Here is a 26,866-nt window from a genome sequence, read left to right on the forward strand (position 1 = left end):
TGTTGGGAAATGAAGCAAAAACTGTAGAAAAGATTTAAAGAACACAGACAATCAGTTCTTTAAACATGCAAAACTAAGGAGTCCGTAGCTTATACATGATTTGAATTATGCTCTTGTTAAAAGATGGAAAATACTTACACATCAGTGATTATTTTTTAAATATTGTACCTTTTTACATATGAAAAAACACAATTGACAATGAAACAGTCTCTTTCACAGTGCATCAAGCTTCATTACAAAGTTCTTATAAATCACTTTTATATTTTATTTCAATGATAAGATGATTGCCAGCACGTAATAAAATCAACTTTTTTAAAACAACAGTACAAAATGGTCAATGAGATCATGTTCACATAAAACATTTCAGGGAATGACTAAACTAGAATCAATTCACAGATTAATTGCTTAAAAACAAAGCATAAACCAGTATATATCTATACCAATGTTTTAAATCCAGATGTGCAATGACATACCCTTCCACGGTTTCTTTTGAGGAGAAAAACTTAAGTACATGAAACACCTAAATATGTCCATTCTGAATGGATTTAGCTTGGAGGATAGTACTGGTTATATTGGTTCCAAGGGTTTTGGTAGCTACCGTATCCCCCATACTGCTGCTGTTGAGAGATGAAATGCATTAAACATATTTTATATGTAGCTCTGGTTGAAATACAACATTTGTGCAATTTCTAGAGTTTTTGCTGTACCTGGTACCAGCTGCCATAACCTCCATATGACCCACTCATGTCTCCGCCCATCATAGTGGGAGGTGGTGTTGTCATTGGCATGTGAGGCATAGTGGGAGGAGCAGTCTGTACCCCCATGGCAGATCCATCATCCATTTTGCTCATTTTCTCTGGGTCATCATTATCCCTTAAAAAATAAACAGAAGTACATAGAAAACACATTTTAGGGAAAGCTAAATCTCACAGATTTTTTCATTTATCTGGTCTAGTTTACCCATTCTCTGCTCCTCTCTTTCCATCATGTTCCTTCAGCAGCTTCTGGTGCTCCTCGTATTTACTCAACAGACTAAAGAACATGAAAAAATGTCTATTATCGAATTAAAACTGAATTACTATAATCAAAATTTGCAATATACAGATTCTGATTTTTAATTATATCTTAGCATTTGAACACGGATGCCCCCAAAATAGTCCAAAAGAAGTCTGACCTCTGTACCGTGGTTCCAAAATCCTCAGCAAACTGCAGACCACGTTGGGAGAAACGAATCTTGGTCTTTGGGGAGAGCGGAGCAGCAAGTGCTTTGGCCACACACTGCTGAACCGCACCTTCATTCGCCCGCACATCACCAGATATCTCCAGTTCCAGAAGGTTCTGATAAAGCCGACCATTATCCTGAGAAGAATCACAGAATGTCAATGACTAACTTGTGAACTAGTGGTTTTACTTCAACTTTGAGATCATCTTCTAAAATAAACTGCTTAAAGGGTGAAACATAAAACAGAATTTAATACAAAATAAAAAACAGTGACTTTGTGTCACCATTGCTGTACCGGACTGATCTCTATGGCCTCCTGTAGAACTGTGCGGACCCTGGATGGGTTCCTATACAGCTTGAGGATGAACCGGGCCAGTTTGATTGAGTAGAAGGCGTGGAGTGAAGGATTGTCTTTACTCTGTTGTACAGACTCTTTCAGCAGTGACTCCGCTACATCCAGACGACCTGCTCTCCTCTCTAGACCTACTCTCCTCAAACGCACCGCAGACAAACCAGGCAATACCATCTCTAAAGACTCCAATATACGCTGTGCCTCTAAAGCATTACCTAAGGATGAGAAGAGGAAAAAATATACAATTAAAACATTTTAGACTAGATTAAATAAATTCACTAAAATTATAAAAATGTTACATATAATTTAATGCAATATTTACAGAACATATTTGTATGCATTTTCTGTGCCACGTTGACTTTCTCACCATGCTTTTCCTCAAATGCAGACCATTGAAGGTGGATGCTATGTTTGTATGGCAGGTGGATTCCACAAGCTCTGCGATACACATTACGAACATCTTCCACACCACGTGGTTCCAGGTAATGTATATACTGTGACACACAAAAACATTTCAAACTGCATTCCATTAGAAATCAGATACATAATTAGAGATTATTTTTTATAACAGGCAGCTGAACCTTTTCCCCCAACTTACTTTAACCCAGAATTCTTCATAGAGTGCGCACGCAATGAGACAGCGCTCAAACAGAACCAGCACTCTCCCATGGCCAGCCACATAGTCTTTTTTTGATGCTTCACTGCCCTCCACAGTCGTCCCTTCAGCATCCATTGATGTCATCTCAGCCTCTGCCATCTCCCAGTCCAGATAACTGTGCCAAGCCTTCAGCTGGGTTCCGTCCATGGGCTTTACATGGAAATAAGGCCTTTTAATCTGAAGAAATGAAAAGAATGGGAAAATGTCAATTAATGAAGATAGATTATATATTCCATTAGTTCATTTTTACAGAAAGTTTGAGAGTTCTAGTGGTGCTTACAGCATCCTCGAAATTCCATCTCTTTCTGACTTCTGCCTCATTTTGTTGGTATACTTCCTCTCTACTGGCCAAAATGAGCTCTTGCATCTTTTGCACTGCCTCTTCCTTAAATAAAAGAAGGGAGATAAGACACTCAAAAGGTTTTATCGTCTTTAAAACGTCCTGTATCATAGATGAAAAGCGTGTTTACCGAGTCCTTGCCGTCATCTTTAGGCTCTTCCTCACCCGGCGGTCTCTCCTCTTCATTGGCAGCAATATCAGATCTCTCTTTTTTAGCTTCTATTTGGCTTTGTTTATACTCTGCTTTCACCATACTGTACTCCTCTGGTGAAAGGAAGTCCAGAGGCGGGTGGGAGGTTAGGTGAGTTTTCAGTCTGATGAGAGACAGAAATTCAAAACAAACATCAGCTATGTAAAACATAAGGGTTATAATGATTTTTGGACTCTGAAAGCAGAAGAATTTGTGATATTTTGGTGATCTGGATTTGAAGTGCTTAGCTGCATGTGTTTACCACTGACAGTTTACCAATTAGGCTTTTGTTGATGCATTCAGCTGCATCTAAATATAAAGGGGGAAAGAGATCAAAGTATGAGCGCGAGACGAAATGGTAACAGATTCTCACAAATCCATGCGTGTGTGTAGTACGTGGATCGTGTGTTTCATATCTGAGGAGATGTGCAAGGTAAAAAAAAAAAGATCACGCTGATTGTAACGATCGTAAGCACAACGTACTTCTCATAGTGTGCATTGTAGAGCTGTGTGGGAACCCTTAGTACTCGATCATAAATAGCGGTCATAGCCTTCAGGTTTCCCTGCTCCTTCTCCCATTCAGCATAGAGATCCCATAACCGGTCTGAATGGAAGTCCCAGCCAGCGGACGCGACTGCCTCCTCAAACACACTGAGGAGAGAACCCAGAGAGGGAGGAGACCATTACACTTGAATTTGAATTTATTGTAAGGACGGGCCCTTGGGATGGAGCATCTCATTTTCAATGGGGTCCCAAGCTTTAGTTTTTTTTCTTAGACATCAACGAGATTCAAACGTCACAAAATGACCAGCTGTACACAAATGAAAAATACAAAAAAGGTCAGCTAAAAAAGGCTAAAGAAGTAAATATCTCTGTGGTACCAGCGGATGCGATGTGCTGACTCAGGCAAATTCATGTCGAGTGTTCCCAGCAGCAGGTTGATGTAGTGAATCCAGAGATCAACACTGAGAGGAATGACCTTCAAACCTTGTTCACACACCTGTCACAGCAAATGGAAGTTCATCCTTTTGTTGCGTTTCCAAACAATATTGATATTCATCTCTATTCGTGCTGGACATTACTCTTACCTCCTCAGCCTTGATGTGATGACCAGCCCGTCTCTCAATATCTGCAAACTTTTTCCAGTAACCATAGCACAAAGGGTACCTCGCCAGAAAGGCATTGAGAGCTTGGCAGGAAGCTATCAGGTGGCCCTGTAAAAAGTAATGAAATTAAATGTACAATTCAATCAGATCTATACAAGGTATTACATTTCCAATAGTCACCTCTTGTTCACAATACTGCAGAAGATCTGTCCAGCTGTTAAAATTCAAAGGATTCTCACTGGTCAGCTTCCAAAGTTTCTCAAATTCAGCAGGCAGCTCTCCCTCTTCCTCCTGCCCTTCTGCCGTGTAAGGTGCTGCCGGGGCGCCCAAATCTTCATTCCCAGCAGACTCCGCTGACAGCTCAACATCTGGTTTGGAAGGTGCTGCAACTTCAGGCTCATGCAACCCTGTCATGCAAACAGATTCAATACACAGCAGTGGGTAAATGGAACATGTATTTAGAGACATTCTTACAGGATAAAAATACTAAAGTTCACTAAATGATTCAATGAATACTTGCATGAGGCGCATTTGTGTGGTAAATGACGCCTTTCAAGAACAAACATATAAAACACTTAACCATACGTAAGCTTATAAATTAATATGTTAGTAGTTAATTTTAAGATCGAAATACCTAAAAGATTTGTAAGCTCTGCGTTGTTGCTCGGGCCCTCTGTGCCTTCCGCCGCCATTACTGACCACACAATAAATGACGCTCATAATGTGCGACTCCTGTTCACCTGCTGCGCAGACCGTACGGCGTATGACATCGAATTACCGCGAGAGCAGAGTCAAAAGACGGTTTTGTATGTTTTAATCGCTTTCGCGGTATGTCATATACTGTTTTTTGGTTTTACATGCTATCCCCAAGGAATTGCTGAAACTATTTGGGGGTAATTATTATTGTTTGCAAACAATAGAAGAATTGACTTCTTGTTTCATGTTACAGGGCATAGATTTGACAATGCAGTAATATTTTCAGAATAAGTTCCACAATCTAAATGTAAACTTGCTGTTACTACTCAATGGAATTCTATATTTCAAAAGTGTTTTGATTGGAGTCAAATTTGGAAGACACATGATAAATATTGCATCACAAATATTATAGACCTCTGTGAGTTTTACGAGACTTCCCCTGAGACTATGAATCATTTATTTTGGGAGTGTCCTAAGACACAAATGTTCTGGACAGAAATCAATAATTACTTAGAAATGAAAACGATGTGTTTTGTTAAACTTGTGGAATCTGATACTTTGTTTAAATGTTTTTCATTGGAGGATGATATTGATTTGATGTTTATATTTGATTTAATTATTATAATTTCCCGTTTTCATATTAAATGGTGTGAAAAAATACCCAACTTTGAGCATTTTAAAAATGAAGTTAAAATATATTTGGAAACAATACTAACAACAAAAAATGTAAAAGCAAGGAAAACTATAAAGCTATTAAATAAATACTAGCTTTTTATGTGAAAGGCCTTTTAGTGTAAGTTTTATTTTGTTGTCGATTTTAATTTAGAAAAATGTCTTTCTTTTTTCTATACCCTTGACTTGTTTGTTTCTTGTTTGTATAATACTGTTCAAATTGTTCTTCGTTAATAAAAAAACGACGATCAGACTGCGCATTAACCCGGAAAGCATACAGTGTGAAAGCGGCGATTAATTTTTATAAATGTATGTATTTGTAAAATGTAATTTAGAATAACTGAATTATTAAAGATAACCGATGTTTTTATTTAAGTTCATGTAGCACATCGTATTCGTGTTGTGCGAAAACTTTCACCAAGGCGGCGCCAGACTCAAAACAGTTTTGAAATTATGCAAAAAGTAGACTTGCAACATTTTCTGTATTAAGGATATTAAAAGTTATGAGAAGTAAAAAGAAAATGAAGGCAGTTGGGAATGTGCAGTTAATCTTTATTACCTTCTCATTTGAACACCCATTTATCAACACTTCAATTAACTAACAATTAATTGTCTCAGTTGTTCAGAGCTTCCAGGGTCTCACTTCACAAACTATAAATGGAAGTATTAGCAACATATAAGTGACATGAAATTGATCAGGAATGTACACAGAGACCTCAGTGGTCAAAGGCTCGGTTTAAAACATTTACCGCAATCGCAGTCATTTGGATGAGATTCATACTCTTACAGTGGATAACAATGACTAACTTAAAATATCGTCTTTAGTATCACAGGCTGGAATAATTGTAAGTGCTGGACTGTTTCAATATTTTGTCTATCCCTCCCCAAACCCAACACAAGTGCACTGAAAAACAAAATTACAAAAAAATATAAACATGAAAAAATCCATTCCACACATTCAGTGGTATATTTTCCATCGACAATATTCCCATATTAAGCCAAAAGTCTTTCTCTCTTGCCAAGCCATTAGAATCTACAGCTACTTATTCTCCAGTAAGAGACTTGTTAATTTGAAACAGAAATTTAAAACCCTTGATGTGCAAACACCTACACGATTTTCTGGAGCTTTAATGGTATAAAAACATAGGACATACAGCAGTGATTTGTAAAGCTGATGTGTCACCTTGTGGTTGAAAAAGGATTTGTCAAAGACCAATTCTCTCCAGTAACAATTGAATTTTCAATGTGCACTGTGAGGATTTAAATAGATTTATAGCTTGCACAATGCTTCAATTAAATGAACTCCACAATCACTACATCAAAATATTAACAAAACATTTGTCTGGTAAATTGTATGACATTTAAAATAGGATAACATTTACCGTCTGACCCTGCCACTTTTTTAAGCCTGAGAATTCTTCTTGGATTCAGGACAACACTTCTTGCTTTTCGTGCACTCAATTTGTGTTTATGAATTAATAGTAAAATTCTGTTTTTGTTTTTTGGGTGCTTTTCTTTTCCAAGTGCCTCCCTCATGTCATCTGTTCCCGGCTGCTGTGGAGATCCGCTGAGTTACCGGAGCAGAATGGTCCAGTCGGCCCCAGCGTTCATGCCAGGTTTACGAAGGGTTAACACTGACATGGAGGTATCAAATTCAAACTCCACAGAGGTTTCTTTGCCTGGGTGAGAAAATGACAAGCGGATCAAGAGGACGAAGATGGCAATCCTATATCATCTTCAGCATGAAGGCCATTTCAAAAACAACATAAATTGATGATCTTACCATTCACTTTAAGAAGAACCTTGCTGGGCTTGCTGGCCCCCAAAATTAAAATTTTCTCAATCCAGGATGGAGTTGAGAAGTTACAATCTGGACACAAGTTCCTGAGAAGAGAAAGGAAATTATTTGAGTCAAAATTACATTAGAAAAGGTACAATCTAAATCAATGTTTAGAAAAAAGAAAAAGGGTGGCGATATATAAATACCTAGACGTGAGAACATTTTTGGCAAAAGTGAGACTCCGGTGAATTAATTCTTTCTTTTTATCATAGTTAAAAGTATGGCCATCATCAATGTAGAGTTCTCCTTCAGCAAATTTCTAAAATGAAACCAAAATCTTTTAGTCTGTCTGATACATAAATTATGCATCTCATCTGGCAAGTGAAGAGACTGAACTGACTTCCTTACCTGAGGACTAAGAGCCACATACAAGGTGTATGGGTCATTTTCCATGCATACAGATGACCTTCGAACTCTTTCCTTCTTAGGAATGATAGAACCACCACGCTGGAACACTGGAATCTAAACAAGACATAAAAAGTCAAATAAACCACTTACTGTGAAAACTACGTTATATAACAAATGCTTTAATGCTTGAATGACAACAGTTCTTACAGAGCTAAGAGTAACTGGTATGTACAGATTTTGTGCACCGCTGTGCTTCTGGAAAGTGTGCACATCGTACCAAACCTAAACAGGAAAAAGAAAGTCATTTAATTTACTTTATAAGGAATTATAATATTTAGTCCGGTTCACTGTAATTTTACAAATAAACAATATCACAGAACACAGGAGCTGTTCCAAATGCAAATTCATATCTTACTTCTCCAGCTCCAGGCAGGTAGGCTGTAACTCCACGAGCCCCTTCCTCTGTGACTGGGTGAACCAACAAATCTCTCCCTGGAAAAAAAAACATTTCAAAGCAGGATGAAAAACATTGCACTCCAGCTTAAAAAGTAACTGAGTTAAATTTGATATTTTTGAAATAAAATAAGAGAATATGCTCTTATCTCTTACCAAGAAGGAACTGATCATCAATGGTAAAAGTAGCAGTGTCCATGGGATACTCAACCCACAGTGGTCTAAGACCAGACAGGAAAGAGAAAACATTGATGTGGAATAGAATAACTACTGTAAGAATCATTGACAGACACATCTAAATGGATCTAACTCACCTCATAACTGGCATTCCAGTTGTGTGCGCATGGTAGAAGAGCTGGTACCAGTATGGCAGTAGGGCATAACGCTGACGAATTGCCTCTCGGATGAGAGCCGTGTTTTCTGGGCCAAAGAGCCAAGGTTCCCTGCGTGGTGTGTCAAGATGGGCGTGAGCGCGGAAGAACGGCTGATACGCACCTGTCTGGTACCAGCGAACCAACAGCTCAGTGCTGGGATGCTTAAAAAAGCCACCGACATCAGCTGTGTGAGAAATAAACATCATGGAAATTTTAACGCAGGCAGGCAATATGACATACACAAACTGCGTGACTGACTGAACCACAGTGGGTTATGATGTATGCTCAAACAGAAACGTGCTGATGCCAGTGTTTAGAAATTCCATGGGAACCTTATAGTTGTCTATGCATATTAAGTTGGGATATGGGAAAACATTAAACACTGCACATGTGTTTAAACAGAATGTCTGGAATCATGACTGACCTCCACAAAAAGAGATGCCAACGAGTCCAAGGCTGAGACACATGGGAATAGAAATCTTGAGATGGTCCCATTCAGCTGCATTATCACCAGTCCAGATAGCACCTGACAAAAACATCCAAACAGTCACAATGTGCATTTGCATTTACAAAAGAATTTAACAAAAGCTTATGTCATGTGCTTTACATTTGCAAGCATAATAAATTCACCATATCTCTGAGAGCCAGCAAAGAAAGCTCTGGTCAGCACAAACGGCCTCTCAACTCCACCAGATCGCTGAATCTGACCCTCGACAGTAGCCATGTGCTGCAAAGATTTGAGTAAATTAGGGGAAAAAAACAAAAAGCATTTATTTTAAAGGACAATATATGCTAAACCTTCACTGAAGGAGGTATAGTATTATAAAGTGTAGCAATGTTGTTAAAGGAACAGTTCATAAAAAAATGAAATTTCTGTCTTCATTTACTCACCCCCTTCTAAATCTGTATAAATTTCTTTGTTCTGTTGAACACAAAAGAAGATATTTTGAAGGATGTAGAAAAGCAAACAGTCCAGGGGCACTTTTGACTACCTTTGTAATTTTTCGTACTATGGTAGTCAATGGTGGCCTAGAACTGTTTGGTTACATTCTTCCGAATATATTTCTCTATTATTATCAGAATAAAGAAATTGCTACAGATTTAGAACAACTCTAGGGTGAGTAAATTGATGACAGAATTTTTATTTTTGTGTGAACTGTCCCTTTAATGCTCCTCAATAACATCCTCACCACATATAGTCCATAGAGATTGTGTATGTCTCTGTGTTCCCATGTTCCATGGAGAGCATCTTTGTGCATGGTAACCTCAGGGCCATTGAACACAGAAGGCTCATTCATGTCATTCCAAGTAAAGAGGTTCTCCATCGAGCCCTGAAATGAAACATGGCAATGGATTGGTTTGTTGATTTAATCTATATCTTAGCATAACAGCTTCTCTCTTCTTCCTTCCTGAAACATCTCTATGTGCTTATTCTGCACTAAGATGCTTCTGAAATATTTTTGCAAACAGATTTTTGTGGCTTTCACTTCTGGACCTTGCAGAAGGGAAATAAGGTAGAAGAACTACACCACATCCTGACTGGGTGAGACAAATGTGCAGGGCTGTGACATCTGCTTCAATATATATGCAAACACAATGCTGACACAAGCATTGAATAAAAAGAAAACAGTTCTAACATTCTTACTGATCAAAAGTATTAGGATCTTAAACATTTCAGTGCTACCTCTTCAAAAAAAGTATTAGACTTTACCTCATACTGATCATAGGCAAACATACTGGCCCACCAGGCTTGCATCTCTGGATTTGTGAAGTCTGGGTAACCAGAGTTTCCTGTGAGATAGACGAAAACAAAAGCCTTGAAAATGCATTGCAGTATAACAAACATAATATTATGCATCTTATTACAAAACACTGCGAGTTCAAAATCACAACTAATGCAAAATGAATTCAAGTACATCATATTTCTCACCTGGCCAGCACCAGCCTTCATAATTCCCACCTTCTTTGTTTTTAGTGTAAAAGTCTTTAGATGTAATCTCATTGTGGATTTTGTAGCCACTATCAACTTTGATGTGGGGGTCTACTATAGCCACCATCTATAAACAAAATGTTAGAAATGTGAATATGAGAAATACAGCTTTAGTATACCATATTATATTCAAAAACAAGTTTTGCAAACAACAGGGACTAACCTTCCGTTTCTTGTCCGATATCCCCTGTAGCATTTCTTTAGGCTGAGAGAACTTGTGGGGGTCCCAGGTGAAGTATCTCTTGCCATCAGTATGCTCGATGTCAAGCCATATGAAGTCATATGGGATGTCATGCTGGTCAAAGCCCTGGTCCACTGAGCACACATCATCCTGGTCATTATAATTCCAGCGGCACTGGTGATAGGCCAGACTGGCAAGGGGAGGAAAAGACTGGGTGCCTAGAGGACAAACACAATATATTCCTGGTCATATTTTTACAAACAATCTTATTTATTTATTTTGTTTATTATAGATCTAACAGGGTTTTTGTGAATGTTGCGGTATATACCTGTGAGGGAAGCGTATTGTGAGAAGACATCTGCAGGTTTAGGACCAAGCATGATGAAGACGTCGATGATGCCACTCTCAGAGATCCAGCGAATGTCAGTCTGTGGCGTCTCGCTGGAGCCTTGAACGAAGTCTAGCATCTTACCAAAAACAGTCTGGATGGAGAAGAGGAGATGTGTCTGGATCAATAGAGCACCCTAAAAAAGGTTCTTTAGATATATTAGGAACCTTAACAACCTCTTACCTTTCCAGCTGTGTTAGAGCTAATGTCTACCCATGTCTCAGCTGCATTAAGCCAGAAAATACCCATAGTTCTCTGTGCATTATGGGCCAGCATGACAGGCACTGATCCATATAAGGCCATTGGATTATAGAGCTCATACTGAAACACATCTAGGTTATATAGCCTATATGGGTCACCACCGCTAGAAAGAGAAAAAACATTTATATGTTAATGATTGTTTATTACTTAGAAGGGAAAATATTTTGATTAGGTTACAAGGCTCAATTGGCGAGGCATGGTGCTAACAATACCAATATCGTTAGTCTTTAATAGGCTTTAGATAAAAGAAAACGCCAACTGTAAATGTTGTGTTATTGTTACTGGAAAGAAGTTTTTCTCTAAATGAATGAGCCTACTCACTCTGTAGTCTTTAGTTTTAGGCTGTCAGCATGCTCTGGAATTCCATATACATGTTCTACGCCAGGCAAGGAAAAGTCTAAACTTATGGATGTGGGGCCTAAGAAAGAATTTAAAACCAACACAGATGATAATCAATAAATAAAGTTCGTGTACAACTTCAGAACCGAAACTGTAATGCAATTATTGTGCAATATTGTAGACTGATTTCACGCCACCATGTTATGATACGATACGATACACTTTTTGTCAGACAGAGTCTGAAATTTGTCTTGCGTTACAGCAGGTTAACTCAGAATTACAAAACCAAAGTAACAGAATTTTCTCACACATAACACACACACAGAAAATTTTAATCTCCGGAACAGATTTACTTTTTATATGAATTATTCAACACATACAGCTTGATGTACAAATGAATTCTTGAACTTAATTCGACTATATCTTGGTACCTTGTACCGTCGATTGGATGGAAACATAACAAATTCATTATACAACACATGATTAGGTTCAGAGACAATATTATTAGCTAGTCGTACTGTACAAGATTATTGTGGTAGGATAGTTCATATGATTTTGTAGTGGCTGCCCCACTATTTCAGAACACATTTTTAATAGGTTCATTAGCTTTGTTTTTAGACTAACAGATAAACTCATATACCAAACTGAATTACAGTACTGTGCAGGACACTCATGATTACGGACATAAAGAATAATAAAATAATCTGCTTTCTTGCTCATAATGACCTCAGTCTACGAAGTAGATTCTTTGCATTGATTTTTTACAGATACTATCTATATGATCTTTCCATGATAGTGTGTTGTCTATCCATATTCCTAGATACCTGTATGCTTCTACTTGATTGATGTTCTCTTCGTGTATAACAACTGGTGTTGTATGAATGTCAGGATCAAGCCCAAATACTATCTCCTCAGTTTTTTTATGTTAATACTGAGGGCATTATAGTCACACCATTCGACCAATTTGTTTACCCCCTGTTGGCGCTGTTCTAAATACTCTTGCTTGTTCAGTAGTGACATCAACACAGTATCATCGGAGTACTTTAGAACATACTGGTCAGTCCTATTTCATCGACAATCATTCTGTATATAGAGTAAATAACATAGCAGAGCTAACACAACCCTGAGGTACACCAACATTTGTTTTTACTTATGTAGACAGGACATTGTTCACTTTTAACTCTTTGGATTCTATTGGTAAGAAAAGAGAGGTACCATTTAATTAAGCATGGATTCATGTCTAGCTTCATTAGTTAAGACACAAGGGGGTTAAACCTGAATTGTATCAAACACAGATGAAAGGTCAAGAAATACTGCTCGAACATATGGGTTACATTTGTCTAAATGTTTAGTAATGATATGCACAACAGGAGCCACTGCATCCTCGGTACTGCTGCCTTGTTTATACATTTACGTATGCACACTGACACTGATCATGTTTCCCTTTGACATTATTAACCAAATGCTTAACAGATATTATTATTTTATATTCCTTGATGCATTAGCTTACCCAAATATAAAATTGCTGTTAATTTGCTCACCCCCAGTCCATCCAAGATGTGGGTGGCTTTGTTTTTTCAGGAAGATATTTATGAATATATTTGGTTGAAGTAATAAAAGTCAAATCAATGAAAGTCAAAAACGCTACTGCATTCAGCACAAAAGTAATCCCTGCCCTTTGTGACATTAAACTGGCGTCTTATAAAGCAAATCAGTTGATTTGTGCAAAAAACTGAGCGTTATTGTCGCATCTTCGGGTGAATTCCAATCACATTCATGTGCCCCACGCAGTTAGAAGGGCAGTTATTTTTTATTGCGAGTTCTGGAGGGAGAAGATTTTCGTAAATTTGGTGTTTAAATCATACACAGGTAATGAATGCTGTAATAAAAACAACACAGTTTTCCCTTATCTGAGACAACCGTTCGCGTTGTGTACCCTTCCTGCAGTTACTTTCAAGGGCACAAGACGTGTTTTGGAACGCGACCTATCGCGTGCGCAAAACGACTGCTGTGGTTTGCCGATTATAACGTTGCAAATAACATTACGTTTTTGGGACAGACCGATCAAATCCATTTATAAGATGTCAGTATCGTTATGAGCCACAGGAATTACTTTTGTTTTGAATGTAGCAGCGCTTTGAAGTTCAAAGATGTGGTGTCTCAGGACATGCATTTCTTAAAGCACACCGCTCTTAAAGTCTCTCCAGTTATTTGAAATGTTAAGGTGGGCCAGATAAAGATGATTGGCAGGCCGCACTTGGCCCGCCAGTTGACTAGCCCTGGTCTATAGTGTGAATCTGAAGGCCCTGTGAAATCAAAACTGTTTTTTTTAACAGAAAGCACGAGAAAGAAAGCTGTACTCACAATAGAATTCACATTGTCTTTAATTAGCCTATAAACATACCATTTGGTTTAGTATCTGTGTGAGATTTAAATGTTTCCTCCCACAGGCCGGATTCCTCTTTATCACGCTCTCCCTCTTCCTCCTGTAGAGAAAGAGATAAAAGACACCAGGCTCCATTGTGAAGAATGACATCCCAAGTTTCACACAGATGCTCGTGTTACATAACAGCTACATACAGTTGTAAAACCAGAATGGGTGCAGTAACCGGATGAGCTAAAGTCACACAGGAGACATGGCATGACGACATTAACCTGTAGCGTTTACCTGAACACACCCACAAATGAACATAAAGCTTGTATACTGACCTTGTCTCCTTCCTCTTGCTGTTGAGCCTCATCTACATTGTCTTTCACTTCTGCACCATCAGGTTGTGCTTGCCTTTGATAAAAACAACACTAGTTACAAAAACGTCTATACAAAGTCCGTCGGATAAAAGCATCTGCCTATATGCCTAAATGTAAACTGAATTAAAAAAAAACACTATTTAAAACAATAAACACTTTTATTATTAGAAAGCGTTTGCTATTTTTCTATATTAACCATGCATCAAAAGTAGGTCAGTTGCATTTTATTCAATGCATTTACTTTTTTCATTTCCGCCAATTTTTTTTCAATTGTTTCGAATATAAACGCTGCGTTTTTTGAAAACGCGAGCAGCTGGCGTTTTGTTTTCTACGCTCAGCACCGGCGCTCTGCGTTTTTCCCACGCTCAGCGCCGGCGTTCGACCAGGCGCCCAGAGTTGAAAAATGCTCAAATTGGGGCAGAACGCTGCGCATGCGGGGGGCGTTTTCATCCAGGCTCCTGCCGTTTTCAGCCACTTAAAAGCACCTCGGTGGATGTTTTGTGGTAAAATAAAAATTGCTTGGGGAATAGAAAAGGCAAATGCTCACGTGTCCTTGCGCAGCCGCAGGTGTTCAAAGGCCAGCAGGCCATGAGAGTTGAGGGACAAGAGCACTTCAGGTCCCTCCATAATGTCCAGCCTGAAGGGACGTGCACTGACAATCAACCTCTGGCTCTCTGCTCCCAGAGACAACACGACACCGTTTTCATCCTTAGACAACACTGAGAGACTGGAGAGGAGGCGGCCAAATAGAGATGGCCAGAGAAGAGAGGAAAAGGAAGAGGTTATTCAAAAAAACATGTGCTTGACTGTTCAATTTCATGGTATGCTCTCAGATCAGAGCGACACTCACGGCTCAGTAGGGGGGTCTGCTATGAGCACGTCTGGCACCTCAAAGCGAGGCTTCAGAGGTTTCAGCTCATTTATCTTCACCCGCGTCATGTTCCCCTGGAGCCTGTAGAGCTCCAGCAACAAATGCACCTGCAAATGGCAAGAAAGTAGACCGTGAGCCAAACACAGACTGTTGTCAAGAGGGGACAAGAAGAAACCTAGGCTCTGTTACAATAATACTGCCTACTATATTGGGCTTGGGAGTGGAAGGATTTTGTTCAAGACCATTTATGCATTAATTTATGCAACTAACCTGAGTTTCATTTTTTTGAAGTGTTCATGAAATATGAAACAGACCTTGTTGTTGTCATTGATGAGCTGGAGAGTCATTCTGGAGTCACTAAGCTCCAAAGTGTCCAAAAGAGCCCGGTACGGGGACTGGCCCGGTTTGAGCGCCCGTTGACGTCTACAGAGACATAGGAATCATTAATTCTCTTAAGCCCGTGCAAAAAAAACCAGTCTCATATATTTTCTAGACTACAATCTAGAAATCTACATACCAACTATTTATCAGGGTATCAAATATAGTGTGTTATTTAAAGGGATAGATCACCTAAAATTAAAATTTTGTCATCATTTACTCACCCTCTTGTCATTTCAAACCTTTATGACTTTCTTTTGCAAGAAGATATTTTGAAGAATGTTGCTAACCGAACAACAGCAGTGCCCATAGACTTGAATTAGTGTTGTGTCCATACAAGAGAAGTCAGTGGGTACTGCCAATGTTCGGTTACGAACATTCTTCAAAATATTTTCTTTTGTGTTCTGGAAAAGAAACAAAGTCATACATGTTTGAAATGACAAGAGGATGAGTAATGACAGAATTTTCATTTTGGGGTGAACTATCACTTTAAGTCTGCATATTTCAGTAGTAGTAATTTGTGATCTTTAAGTGAACTACGAAAATCAAGTTGTATCTTGCAGAGATCACATGTGAGGTACAGATTGACTATATAGCTGACATACTTGCAAAAAGCACTCTGATCACATGTTTTAAAGTTTCCCCGGTCCACAGCAAAAGCACTGCTAAAAAGCAGAGACATACAGACCACAGACAGCAGCCCCATCCTAAAACAACAAGGGGGAAAGTTGGAATTAGGTTGAGTTAACTTACTTACTATGCATCATGTTGGAATAACTGGGTGGCGTTTACTTGGGTCACAGAAAGAGAATAAACAATACAACAGTCATGTACTTCCTCATAAACCCCACTTGAGGATCAGTTTCTTGCCTGTGATGGACACGTGACAGCGCACATTTTGAGCTCATTCAAATCTTTTGATTGAAAGAAAATTCAAAGCTAAGGGGTTGTTTTACTTAGGACATATGCATGGAAAAAACCTCCCTCAAATGAATTGGTTAACTCCTAACGTTATGCTAAACATTAAACACTGCTAATCAATAAAGCTAAACTTTGTCCCCATTCGGTCAGACGTTGAACTATTTAAAGACAGCGATCATCCAAGACTCGTAGATGTAAATATGTAGATATTTACAGACTTCATATCATCATCTGCTAAACGTCACTCTTTAGATTTTACGTAAAGGTTATTATTCACGAAGTATTTAGGAACCCTATAATCTAAATCGTTCTAATGATTAAATCTACAAACAGATCAACACCACGATGCAAAGCACGCGCAAATGATCAAATTAATACATTACATATATATAATATGGGTTTATAACGGTGTGTAAAGACACAATCGTCCTAGTTTAACATGACTCGTCATAATGCCAGCGATGCTTCAGACACGCATTCATCCAAATCTTCATTCAACACATGCAGCCATTTATAGATCAAATATCACGCGATCCGGTAAACGGTTTGCCTAAAATAAAAGCATATCAAAATCGGAACGAAACACGGTGATGGACTGACATGACAGCTCAAAATCTTTGTTTTACCTTTCAATGGAGATAACCGCCATCTTGGACGCAGCGTCAAGCCCAGCCTCCCGGTTGTTGCTAGAAGGGATACAGCTACGGCCGATTACACCGGAAGTTGTGCAAAATCTCGCCATATAATTACAATAAATTACATTAGCTAACGCCTACACCAACCCCAACCCTAAACCTACCCTTACAATAATAAAAAAAATATTAATCAACTCAACTGTTTTCAGCGTTTCAAAAATTATGCGGTATTGAAGTGCTCATGCCCATTGGAGGTAGCTGTATCCCTTCTAGTCAAAACCCAGCCACCCGGAGATCGGTGGGCTAGTTGAGTGTGTTAGCTGGAATACCATTGGGTAATAACGGGCCCCTATAGATCACACTTCCCATGGCAACGAATCCAAATCTTACATGTATACTTGTTTATCCAAGAGAATTGTGTGATGAAATCAGTCATCATTTAGCACAGTTATGACATTACATTTTAATCCATGTGCTAAAGCAGTTATTTATCATTAAAACAGCACAGCTGTGTACAGGCCTACGCATAGTAAAATTAACTATGGTTTCACTACAATAGTTTTTATAGTTTAACCATGATGTTAATAGTAAAAGAATGTTTATAAAAATAATTACAAATAAACAGTATATTATAAATAAACAGTAACAATAAATAAAAACATGTTTACTCGCTTTTACTATAATAAAACCATGGTTCATTTTCTTAAGAGTATACTTAACTTTCTGTTTTAGGTGAATAAATATTTTCCACGTTTATTTTTGTTAATCATGGTCAAGATAAAAAAGAGACATCAAACATTTAAGATCTTTACTGGTTTCCAAACAACAAATGCAAATAGAAAGTGTATTACATTCCAATGTGCTTAAAAAAATCTACAAAAAATTGGCTAGACATATTTACTACTACAAAAACAGAGGTGATGGTTAGCAGAACAGTAATTAAGTTTGTCAGAAATATACAGAATTCTTTGTCTAGATTTCACACCTCAACATGTTCTCTTTAGAAGTATCAAATTTACATTTAAGCACTACTTGTTGAAAAAAAATGAAACTCCTGGTTTGTAACAACAGTATGTAACAAAACTTAAACTTGAAATCTCCAGCAAAGGTGTCCCAGACGCTCAATGTTCTTATGCAGAACACTGTGGATGGGTGCAATATAGCGTGCAACATCGCCATCCCGTGAAAAGTCCCGAAAGAAAAGACCCTGATCAGCACAGAAACTGAACTTCTGTGGCATAGGGCTGTTACCTCTCATGTACTCCCATACACCCAACAGGAGGAGCCTAACTTCATATGGTGAGATGTGAGGGAAGACCTCATGGATGTTGCTCAGTACTGGTGGTAGAAGCTGTCCCTCGCCCATACATGATACAAGCAAACAGGAGGCCTGAAGATGCCAGGGGGAGTCTGATACCAATTGTTCTCTTGATGCTTCCCAATGAGCCAGTAAGGTGGAAAGTAGGCCCCTTAAAACAACCGAACAGTAGCACAAAGCTGGACGTCCAGCTGCGACCACACAAAGAAACTGGAACAACACAGCGTTTCCTTCAAAGCAACGTCGAATGTGTATGTCTCGCTCAACTGTAGTTTTCGCATGTTCCTCTGGTGGCCATGAGAGTTCTCCGTTTGCTACATCTGGGCAGATGTTCTCAACCAGGGTTACCGCGATGACCTTTGCAGCTTCTGCATTAATGGGGGGAAGCTCTTCTGAAACAAGAGCTTCTTTGGCATGAGGGTAGCGGCCATTAGCGGCACCTGCAGCAGAGCCGTTTCTAGCGTTGCCTGTAGTGCTTCCTCCACCTGAACTACAGCACTGAACAGTCACTGCAAGTAAGGTCTGTATATTATGAATGACTCTGTCTCGGTCTGGTTGTGAGGGAGTATGGGGAGGTTTTAAACCCTTTCCAATAACACCAGAATGAAACACGGACCACACGCTACCAGAGAAGTTAACAGCGGTGCCAAATTTACAGTTGATGCCCAAAAGTGAGACACCCAGGTGGTTGGGTGATTGCGTCATGTCATCACCTGGACTTTCCTGGAGACCTCCAAACAAATCTCTGTTTCCTTTGTGTAAGGCACCTTCCACCAGTTGTTGAAGCACAGCTTTAAGCGTCAAAGGGGAGTAGCCTGCCAGACGTGACAAGAGACGCATGGAGTGGCCCACTTCCTCTTCTCCTGCCTGCGATCCTACATCAAGGCCCTCCCCTCGCTGTCGTACAGACACAAAGAAATGCGAGACTGCCGCTCGACATAAGAGTAATAGATGAGCTGGAGAACATGCTCGGGGAAGCTGGCTACATGACAGCAGACGGGCAGTAGCTCGAGATACCGTTGTGTCACCATAAAGAAGCAAGGGGCAGAAATCATGAAGGTGGTTGGAAACAGCGATCCTGACTTGTACAGACATAGACGACTGAGTTGAACTCCCCACTTCGTTTTTACGATCCTCCTCTTCGCTCTGTATGGCTGTAGCCAGGTTGTTCAGGAGCTGAGCTAGCTCTTTGTTGTTAAGGTTCTGGGTTTGGATCTGGGCAACGCAGCGAGCTACTGTTGAGGGAAGCAAGCCAGAAAGAGAAGTGGAGAGTGGGGTGTACAGTTGCGAGGCCAGGGCAAGCTCTTCTGAATTGCGGGCTTGGGTGAAGAGCTGACACAAAGCTTCAGTGGCCACACTCGCGCCACCATATACAGACAACAGACACAGGAGCTGATGCAACCAAAGGTGCCTTTTCCGCTCGAGCCGGAGGGTTTCGGCACATAGTTCCCCTATGTGGACCTGGAGCTCGTCTAGAAATGGAATCACTTGAGGCATTGCTGAACCAGAGGCAGATGAATGGTGTGGGTAGGGTTCGTCACCCTCTGAACGGTTGTGCACAAGCTTGTGAAGGTGTAGCAGGAGCATTTGCAGTAAGCGATCACAGGCTTCTCGAATACTGTCATGGGGAGAGGGTGTAGGACCTGATATGATCACAGAAGATGGTGTGGCAGTGTCAGCAAGGAACTTTAACACCCTTGCTCCGCCCGAAGGGCTTTGGCTGATGAGATGCACAGCTAGACCTAGCATGTTCTCAAGCTCCTCCCGGGGCAAAGCCTGAAACTGAGCCTGCAGTTGAAGTAGTACAGGGGGTCGGAGAAACTCCACCAACTCTGCAGAAACAGCACCCAGGAGTGTAGGTGAAAGAGCAGCCAGCTGAAGCAAAAAAGGCACGGTGGCCCTACGGAGATGAGGGGAGTTCTCCCACCCACCTGTCCCAGATGAATGTGGCGGTACGTTTTGAGACGGAGCGGACAAACTGTCTTGGAACATCCTGAGAAGCTCTTTCTTGATGCTATCTGAATGTCTGGAGGCCAGGTGTCCTAGGATACCAACCACTGAGCCTATTTTGGGGACCCTACTGCTCTTGTCTATTGCCTGCTGTTGACTCATCTTCTCAGCGGAGGAATATCCATGTGCATAAAAGTCTTTGAGTCCACAAGCCAGCACCCTGCTGATGATAGTACCAGGGAAAGCAGAGCCAATGTGGGCAACGACCCAGTCAAAATGAGGCGAGTGCTGAACCGAGGTGTCCAGCAACGCATCCACACAGGCATCGGGACACCATGCCAACATGGCTGCCAGACACTGAGAGTAGCACTCCATAAGTGAACGAGTGGCTGCACACGACATCCAAAGCTGCAGCAGCTCATTCAGGCTGGAGGAGTGAGGAGCTGCCCTTCGTCCTGCGTGCTTGCTGCTAAGCTGACCAAGAAGATCTATGGCCCATGTGGACACAAGTGGTGCCCAAGCTTTAGGACTAAGCTTGATGAATTCTGAGAGGACTGCATGAACCTCTTTAATGACATCCTCTAGATTGGAAACGCTGGTGTTGCTTGCTGCACTCGTACAGTTGCCTCCATTTTCACCTTCTGCCTCCAGATCTCGTAAAAAAGCTGCAACATATTCATCATACACGCCCCTTAAGTGCTCTAGGACGGCTCCGCGACAGGCCGGTACCGTTCGAAGGAGACGCACTGCACATCGGGCATGATCGCGAACGTTGAGTTTACGTCCCTGCGTCTGGTCAACACCGCTGATGAAAGCCTTAATTTCTAAAGCCAGCTCTTGAGGGCTAATAGGGAGTAAAATAGGACTGTTAATGTATGTAGAAACAGTGATTTTATAAATTTAGCACTCTTAAAAAACTACAAACATCTATTCACATATTCTTTATTACATATAGACATGATTTATCAGTAGTAACTGTGTGAAATGCTTTACATAAGAGCTGGCGGTGTAAAGATATATATTTTTGTGAAGAATTAAATTGTCATGATGCACATATTGATATAACAATTTAAACTTCATAATGACATACAAATAATATGAAATAAAATGACTCGGTTGATGTTTTTGTTAAAAAAAATTTTTTGTTCATACCACCCACCCCAATACATTATCTAGAATAACCTACAATTCAACTTCACCCTATTGCAGAATTTTGCTCCAACCCTGTCAAGTTCAATTGCCCGGATATATTTTATATAGTAGTATTACTATTACAAATATATAATGTTTATTAATGTTTAAGCTATGTAAAGTTGTTTACATTGTCAGAAGTTTCCTGATTCTGAAAAGAAGTATAGCAAACTCTCACCAAAGAAATGACAGGCAAGTTAGTGTATGACATTTACCATTTAACAGTAAAACGTACAAAATCTTAGCATAAGCATTAACGTAGTTATTCCCAAACCTTTCCTGGCATACTGTAGTGAACCTACTATTCAATGCTTATAAATATTCCATTTTAACCATAATGACAGCAAAGGAAGAATGAGACGTTGTGTTGTTCCGTTTGATTCATCCATTTTAATGCAGATAAATGCAAACTGTAATTTCTGACCGATTTAAACTGACTTATTATTGATCAACCTTTAGGATTAGTTATTCATCAACCTTTAGGATTAGTTATTGATCAACCAGTAAGATTATTTTGCTCACCTGTAATTGTTTAGAGTGTGGCAGTGAGAGGTCTGCATGGCTGACAATGCATTCCCCTCGAACATGGCAGACATCGTTGATGTACTCAAGCACAATTCTCCATGCACAATATTTTATTTACGTCAAAATTACAGTTATAAATTATTAAAACAGGCGAAGATTATACAACTTTTAACAATTTTAACTCCGTTTCAATGAATGACGGATCATACACCGGAAGTGCACGAACATTATTTCGCCATAGGGAATATAACGTTTGCCTATACATATCGCCCTCTGCAGTTTGGGAGAGATTTTGAGCACAAATGGGAGATATATCCAGTTTCAGGACACATGAAGGCGAACCATATGGTTTAGCGCAGATCGTGCTACCAACAGTTTTCGTAGCTTATGTTCTTATTTTCGCACTGATTTTGGTGACTTTTATGTACAATATCTGAAAACGCTAGCAAATGCATAACCTACATTTTTATGTAGTTATTATTTGCATAGTGCGTTCTATTTTACTAGATATAATATTTACTTCATTTTCATAATGTCTACATAATCTATATCTATTCAATTTGAAACAAACACTTAGGCACCAAGTATAGACTTTCAATGTCAAATATACTTTTCATACTTTTTCAGAATTCAAAATAGTATTTACTTGATGTTCATAATTAATATCTAAATAATCAATATATGTTCTGTTTGAAACAAACACTTGAAACTACACTTGGTAGTATAGACTTTTAATGTCAAATATACATTATTTTTCAGAATTCAAATAAACAGAAAATAAAATCTTGCATTTCTTATATGAACAAACATTTCAACAAGAATATATTTTTAAAACAGAACATATTTTTAAATGTTAAATAGATGTATAGAATATGTTTAATTGCAACTGAAATAATAAACACTTAAAAATTAAGTCTCTTAAAAAAAGAGTTAACTTTCAGTCGAATTTTTTCATGTTTTTCACAAAAAAACACTCCATGTCTTCCTGGAATGAAAAAAACAAAATGTTAAGGGCTCCCTTGAACCTTCCAGGTGTTACACGAGACTGTGAAGGGCCATCACTTCTTTCCTTTAAGGTATTAATTTATTCATTATTTTGTATGTAATGTTTACTGTATACTTACATTTGTTAATTTAGTAAAAATATCAGTTATATTATTAATGCAGCGGAGCACCACTAAACTCTGCCTACTCGCGGTGAGTTGTGGGTAATATCAGCCGTCACAGTGTGCCTCGTTCTGCACTTCGAATTTCTACCAGAAGTAGAAACCGACCATCCGGGAATCTTTGGAATACTATTTTCAACATACTACGATTTGGGACATGTCTGAATCCGAAATGGCATACTCAATGTTTTAACATGGACGTCGTTATCCAAATGTTATCCAACCACGCTGCGATTGTTTTACTTTCACTTTCTCCTCGTCTGTTCTTTTCTCTCCTTGTCCATAAAACTACACCATTTTTACTAGGGCTGTGTATTGGCAAGTGCCTCCCGATACGATACATATCACGATAGATGGGTCACGATACAATATATTGCTATGTATTTCGATACGATACACATTTGTGATATATTGCAATACTTTGAAAATGTAAAAAGTAGAGCTATAAATACAACATGCTGTGCACCACCGGGGAATTTCAGTAAGGATACGTGTAAAAACATCCCTTACGTTACCTCTGCAGAGTGGCCATGATGTGCGATGCATGGACCTTTAGATCAGAGGATTGGGTACTCAAACTGTGGATTGCGCCCCTCAAGTGGGTAGCACAGGGGAATAAGGTGGGTCACTGACGCAAATCACTTCGCTGTTGTGGTGCATTACAGTTAAAACAATGAACATGGGCAGTGTAAAACCTCTGGTTCATCTGTGCTGTAAATGTGCTGGTGTCACATCCGTGAAAGCACAATAAATGTCATTGTTACTTTTCTTAATAAACCTTTTGTCTAATGCACTGCAGTAGCCAAGTGACTTGTGTCATGACTTGCAAAGCCCACAAACAGCATTATTTTATATAACTCATTACTCCATGACTTATTTTTATAACCAAAGCACACCCACACATCAGCTCTGAGAGCTCGAAGCATTCTTATATTTTTCGCCATGCTTGCTTCCACTTACTTTTGGCCATATGTATATGACATGATTAAAAAATATATATCGATAGTAGAGGTATCACTATCGATACACTATTGAAAAAACAATATTGCGATAGTTACATGTATCGGTATTTTTGCACAGCCCTAATTTTTACACGCCTCTTCATTTTCCGTTTGGATAAACAAGTAATTTAATTTGAGTACTTAATTGGTTTAGGGCTTATTTGTGTTTTGTTATTATTCGTTTATGAAAGGTGATTAGAAAGTGTAATTGCTCAAAAGTGTATCCGTTAAAACCACCTGATTAAAATGATCCGGTGAATAATTATCATGTATTTTGTTATATCTGTGAGTTAAAAAAAAACATTTAAGCAATATATAATATTGTAAAGGGGAAATATACATATAAAACATAAAGCTTAATATTGCTCCGGGTGTATGTGTGTTCACCACTTGCTGTGCGTGTGTTCACTACTCTCTGGATGGGTTAAATGCAGAGGTCACATTTCGGGTATGGGTCACCATATCTGACTAATAGGTCACTTTCACTTTCACTATTGATAAGCTCAATATTAATGCTTCGTATTTAAATTCTATGAATTAAAACTATGCACAATATAAAACACGGCCAATTTAATAACAAAGCAAGGTCAATGTTAATGTTACAGTAGCTTTACAATAATTAACAACATTTTTAATTGTACATGAAAGTCGGCTGAGACTGTTTTGCGGGCTGTGCGTGGTATTCTGTCCCGTGGGCTCATGGGATATAGAGAATCTCAATATCCGTCGCTGAGTACTTCTAAATCTGGGCGTAACCAAGCCATCCGGGAATTTCTCGCCTACTCTTTTATGAATACTGACAATTCGGACATACTACTCTGTTCAAGTACTGTTTTCTTCTACTATGATAGATAAGTTGGCGTTTTCGGACGCAACATTAGTATACGTACGTCCAAATCTCGCGAGAAATAGTCCACCACCAGGGTATTTCTCGTCTACTGTTTTGTGAATACTGACACGACATACTATTCGTTCGCCTACTGCTTTTTACCTACTATATAGGAAGGAAGTATGCCATTTCGGATTCAGCCACTAATTATACTTTCGAATACCATTAGGACGGATAGTATGCTGATTGGAACGTAGGACCAGTTTCTATCTGAAACTTTCAAAAAGTCTGCAAGTGTATGATGTCTAGTTAAAAAAAATCTGTTCAGATTTTAAAAGTCTTGGAGTGTATTCCAGCCATTAGTAGCTACTGAAAAAAGCAAGAGCGCTTTAAGGGCGTTCACCAATGAGATCAAGCTATTTCGTTCTCTGCACGCTGACTGCTCAGCTCCTCTTTATAAGTTCACTAGCTGGTTGATTTCTCACTTCTGATTTTACTCTTACCGCTACTAAAACTGCATGGATAGTAATCTTACTCACAAACACACCATTGTAAGTATGTAATATCAGTTATTTTATCTAAACACGTTTTCTACTTATTAATTTGTGATCGCATCGTATGTATTTGAGTCGCTTAAAGCCTGGAAAAGCCTGTTTTGTTTATGACGTCATTTAGAAAAACATGACGTGTAAAATCGACACAGAAAATGCCTAATGTATTTAATTCTGTGCATTTCATAGGATCAGTGTCAAAACGGATTCAGCTTGTAGGTTGCCATGCCACCGACTAAAAAGGTAAATGTGTTTTAGCAGTAAAGATGGTAAAGAATGAAAAATTAAAATAAATAAGAAATATGGAAAATACGACTATTTTTTGCGTTGTTTTTACTTCGGTTGTTTTTGTTGAGATTATAGTTTATTGCTCGGACTATCTCAAAGTTTCGGTAACAGAGAGAAAGAGAAAGCTGAAAACAATAAGCGGATGTCTTCGTTTACAATGTCTTATACAACAGCCACAACCCGTTTACTTTGTACTTTTCCCCTCAAAATGTAGCTAAATATAACACCTGATATGATTGTCTCCCAGTATGATGAGAAGCCAGAACCAGGAGACCTCATTGAAATCTTCAGAGGTGGTTACCAGCATTGGGCTATCTATGTTGGGGATGGTTTTGTGATTCACCTGGCCCCGCCTTGTGAGTTATGAAAAGAATAATAGATCTGTAATAGATACTGTAAAATACAGTATCACATACACAAGTCTAATAAATAATTATTTTGAACATAATGACTAATTATTTTACAGATAGAAACGTTTTGTCTTATTTTCTTTATCTTTTAATTTACAGCAGAGTATGCTAACGCTGGGTCTTACAGTATGATGTCAGTCACGTGTGACAGAGCCTTAGTGAAGAAGGAAGAAATGTGGGATGTTGTAGGCTCAGACGAGTACCGTATCAACAACCTTCTAGATGACAAATATGAGCCTCGAGATATTAGAGATATCCTACGGGATGCACAGAGTCTTGTGGGCAGAAGACGTCCATACAGTGTGGTCGGGTGTAATTGTGAGCACTTTGTCACAGAGCTGAGATATGGAAAGCCAGAGTCCCGCCAGGTATGGGAGTTGGTTTGCATTGCATTAAGGTTATCTCAAAGTGAACTGATATACTGAATTCTTGTCCATTCTCACAGGTACGATCAGCGGTGGAGATTACTGTTGCAGCTGGTCTTGCAATGGGTGCCATTGGAGCAATTGCTTATGCTGCTGGATGTTTTGGCTCAAGAGACCATGAGAAGCATACAAAATAAACACTTCGACATGCACAACCGAGGCCTTTTTCATATTTCATATCGGTAAAGTTTTTAATGTAATGAATGTCATTTAAAACATTGATTTTCAACAATGTATTTCACCATTAAT

General features: G+C 39.1%; 4 protein-coding genes across 7 annotated transcripts; 1 reads left to right on the forward strand and 3 right to left on the reverse strand.

Moving 5' to 3' along the window:
* Positions 1 to 193: 193 nt before the first annotated feature.
* si:ch211-114c17.1 (pre-mRNA-processing factor 39) lies at positions 194 to 4,603 on the reverse strand. Of its 2 annotated transcripts, none has more exons than XM_057349349.1 (14): positions 4,503 to 4,603; positions 4,049 to 4,275; positions 3,851 to 3,976; positions 3,644 to 3,762; positions 3,246 to 3,413; positions 2,703 to 2,886; positions 2,513 to 2,617; positions 2,173 to 2,409; positions 1,942 to 2,068; positions 1,518 to 1,789; positions 1,175 to 1,359; positions 961 to 1,032; positions 708 to 873; positions 194 to 614 (listed from the first exon to the last, which is right to left on the reverse strand). In XM_057349349.1, exons 1-14 carry the CDS (start codon positions 4,558 to 4,560, stop codon positions 546 to 548), a joined length of 2,115 nt encoding a protein of 704 aa, XP_057205332.1. In that variant the 5' UTR covers positions 4,561 to 4,603; the 3' UTR covers positions 194 to 545. The 2 variants fall into 2 exon arrangements, with proteins under 2 accessions (XP_057205332.1, XP_057205331.1); XM_057349348.1 differs by having other exon boundaries at positions 198 to 617.
* A 1,725-nt stretch (positions 4,604 to 6,328) lies between these two features.
* On the reverse strand, positions 6,329 to 17,255 carry ganabb (glucosidase II alpha subunit b). The gene is made up of 24 exons (XM_057349930.1): positions 16,955 to 17,255; positions 16,013 to 16,114; positions 15,344 to 15,452; positions 15,009 to 15,136; positions 14,706 to 14,885; positions 14,120 to 14,192; positions 13,815 to 13,896; positions 11,393 to 11,489; positions 10,994 to 11,174; positions 10,751 to 10,904; positions 10,405 to 10,640; positions 10,182 to 10,308; positions 9,963 to 10,042; positions 9,442 to 9,582; positions 8,882 to 8,978; positions 8,676 to 8,777; positions 8,192 to 8,435; positions 8,034 to 8,098; positions 7,840 to 7,916; positions 7,632 to 7,706; positions 7,425 to 7,538; positions 7,223 to 7,335; positions 7,020 to 7,120; positions 6,329 to 6,915 (listed from the first exon to the last, which is right to left on the reverse strand). The coding sequence occupies exons 1-24, from the start codon at positions 17,068 to 17,070 to the stop codon at positions 6,809 to 6,811; spliced, it is 2,901 nt and encodes a 966-aa protein (XP_057205913.1). The 5' UTR covers positions 17,071 to 17,255; the 3' UTR covers positions 6,329 to 6,808.
* Positions 17,256 to 17,762: 507 nt separating this feature from the next.
* Positions 17,763 to 22,175, reverse strand: ints5 (integrator complex subunit 5). The gene is made up of 2 exons (XM_057349419.1): positions 21,945 to 22,175; positions 17,763 to 21,075 (listed from the first exon to the last, which is right to left on the reverse strand). Exons 1-2 carry the CDS (start codon positions 22,016 to 22,018, stop codon positions 18,048 to 18,050), a joined length of 3,102 nt encoding a protein of 1,033 aa, XP_057205402.1. The 5' UTR covers positions 22,019 to 22,175; the 3' UTR covers positions 17,763 to 18,047.
* An 829-nt stretch (positions 22,176 to 23,004) lies between these two features.
* LOC130563964 (phospholipase A and acyltransferase 3-like) lies at positions 23,005 to 26,866 on the forward strand. 3 transcript variants are annotated; one of them, XM_057349804.1, is made up of 5 exons: positions 23,005 to 23,023; positions 25,684 to 25,737; positions 26,030 to 26,138; positions 26,292 to 26,560; positions 26,638 to 26,866. In XM_057349804.1, the coding sequence occupies exons 2-5, from the start codon at positions 25,720 to 25,722 to the stop codon at positions 26,752 to 26,754; spliced, it is 513 nt and encodes a 170-aa protein (XP_057205787.1). In that variant the 5' UTR covers positions 23,005 to 23,023; positions 25,684 to 25,719; the 3' UTR covers positions 26,755 to 26,866. The 3 variants fall into 3 exon arrangements, with proteins under 3 accessions (XP_057205787.1, XP_057205786.1, XP_057205785.1); XM_057349803.1 differs by lacking the exon at positions 23,005 to 23,023 and adding an exon at positions 25,190 to 25,498; XM_057349802.1 differs by lacking the exon at positions 23,005 to 23,023 and adding an exon at positions 25,191 to 25,494.

The sequence above is a fragment of the Triplophysa rosa genome, linkage group LG13 (assembly GCF_024868665.1).
Source record: "Triplophysa rosa linkage group LG13, Trosa_1v2, whole genome shotgun sequence".
Taxonomy (NCBI): Eukaryota; Metazoa; Chordata; class Actinopteri; order Cypriniformes; family Nemacheilidae; genus Triplophysa; species Triplophysa rosa.

Coding starts and splice junctions, on each gene's coding strand:
- ints5 (XM_057349419.1), bottom strand. CDS start 22,018: ATGTCTGCCATGTTCGAGGGGAATGCATTGTCAGCCATGCAGACCTCT. Junction 21,076..21,944: donor CACACTCTAAACAATTACAG/GTGAGCAAAATA, acceptor ACTCCCTATTAG/CCCTCAAGAGCTGGCTTTAG.
- ganabb (XM_057349930.1), bottom strand. CDS start 17,070: ATGGCGAGATTTTGCACAACTTCCGGTGTAATCGGCCGTAGCTGTATC. Junction 13,897..14,119: donor AGCAAGAGGAAGGAGACAAG/GTCAGTATACAA, acceptor CTTTCTCTACAG/GAGGAAGAGGGAGAGCGTGA. Junction 9,583..9,962: donor TTGCCTATGATCAGTATGAG/GTAAAGTCTAAT, acceptor GTTTCATTTCAG/GGCTCGATGGAGAACCTCTT.
- si:ch211-114c17.1 (XM_057349348.1), bottom strand. CDS start 4,560: ATGGCGGCGGAAGGCACAGAGGGCCCGAGCAACAACGCAGAGCTTACA. Junction 3,414..3,643: donor TCAGCACATCGCATCCGCTG/GTACCACAGAGA, acceptor TTCTCTCCTCAG/TGTGTTTGAGGAGGCAGTCG. Junction 2,410..2,512: donor GATGGAATTTCGAGGATGCT/GTAAGCACCACT, acceptor TCATTTCTTCAG/ATTAAAAGGCCTTATTTCCA.
- LOC130563964 (XM_057349804.1), top strand. Junction 26,139..26,291: donor GATTCACCTGGCCCCGCCTT/GTGAGTTATGAA, acceptor TTTAATTTACAG/CAGAGTATGCTAACGCTGGG. Junction 26,561..26,637: donor GAAAGCCAGAGTCCCGCCAG/GTATGGGAGTTG, acceptor CCATTCTCACAG/GTACGATCAGCGGTGGAGAT.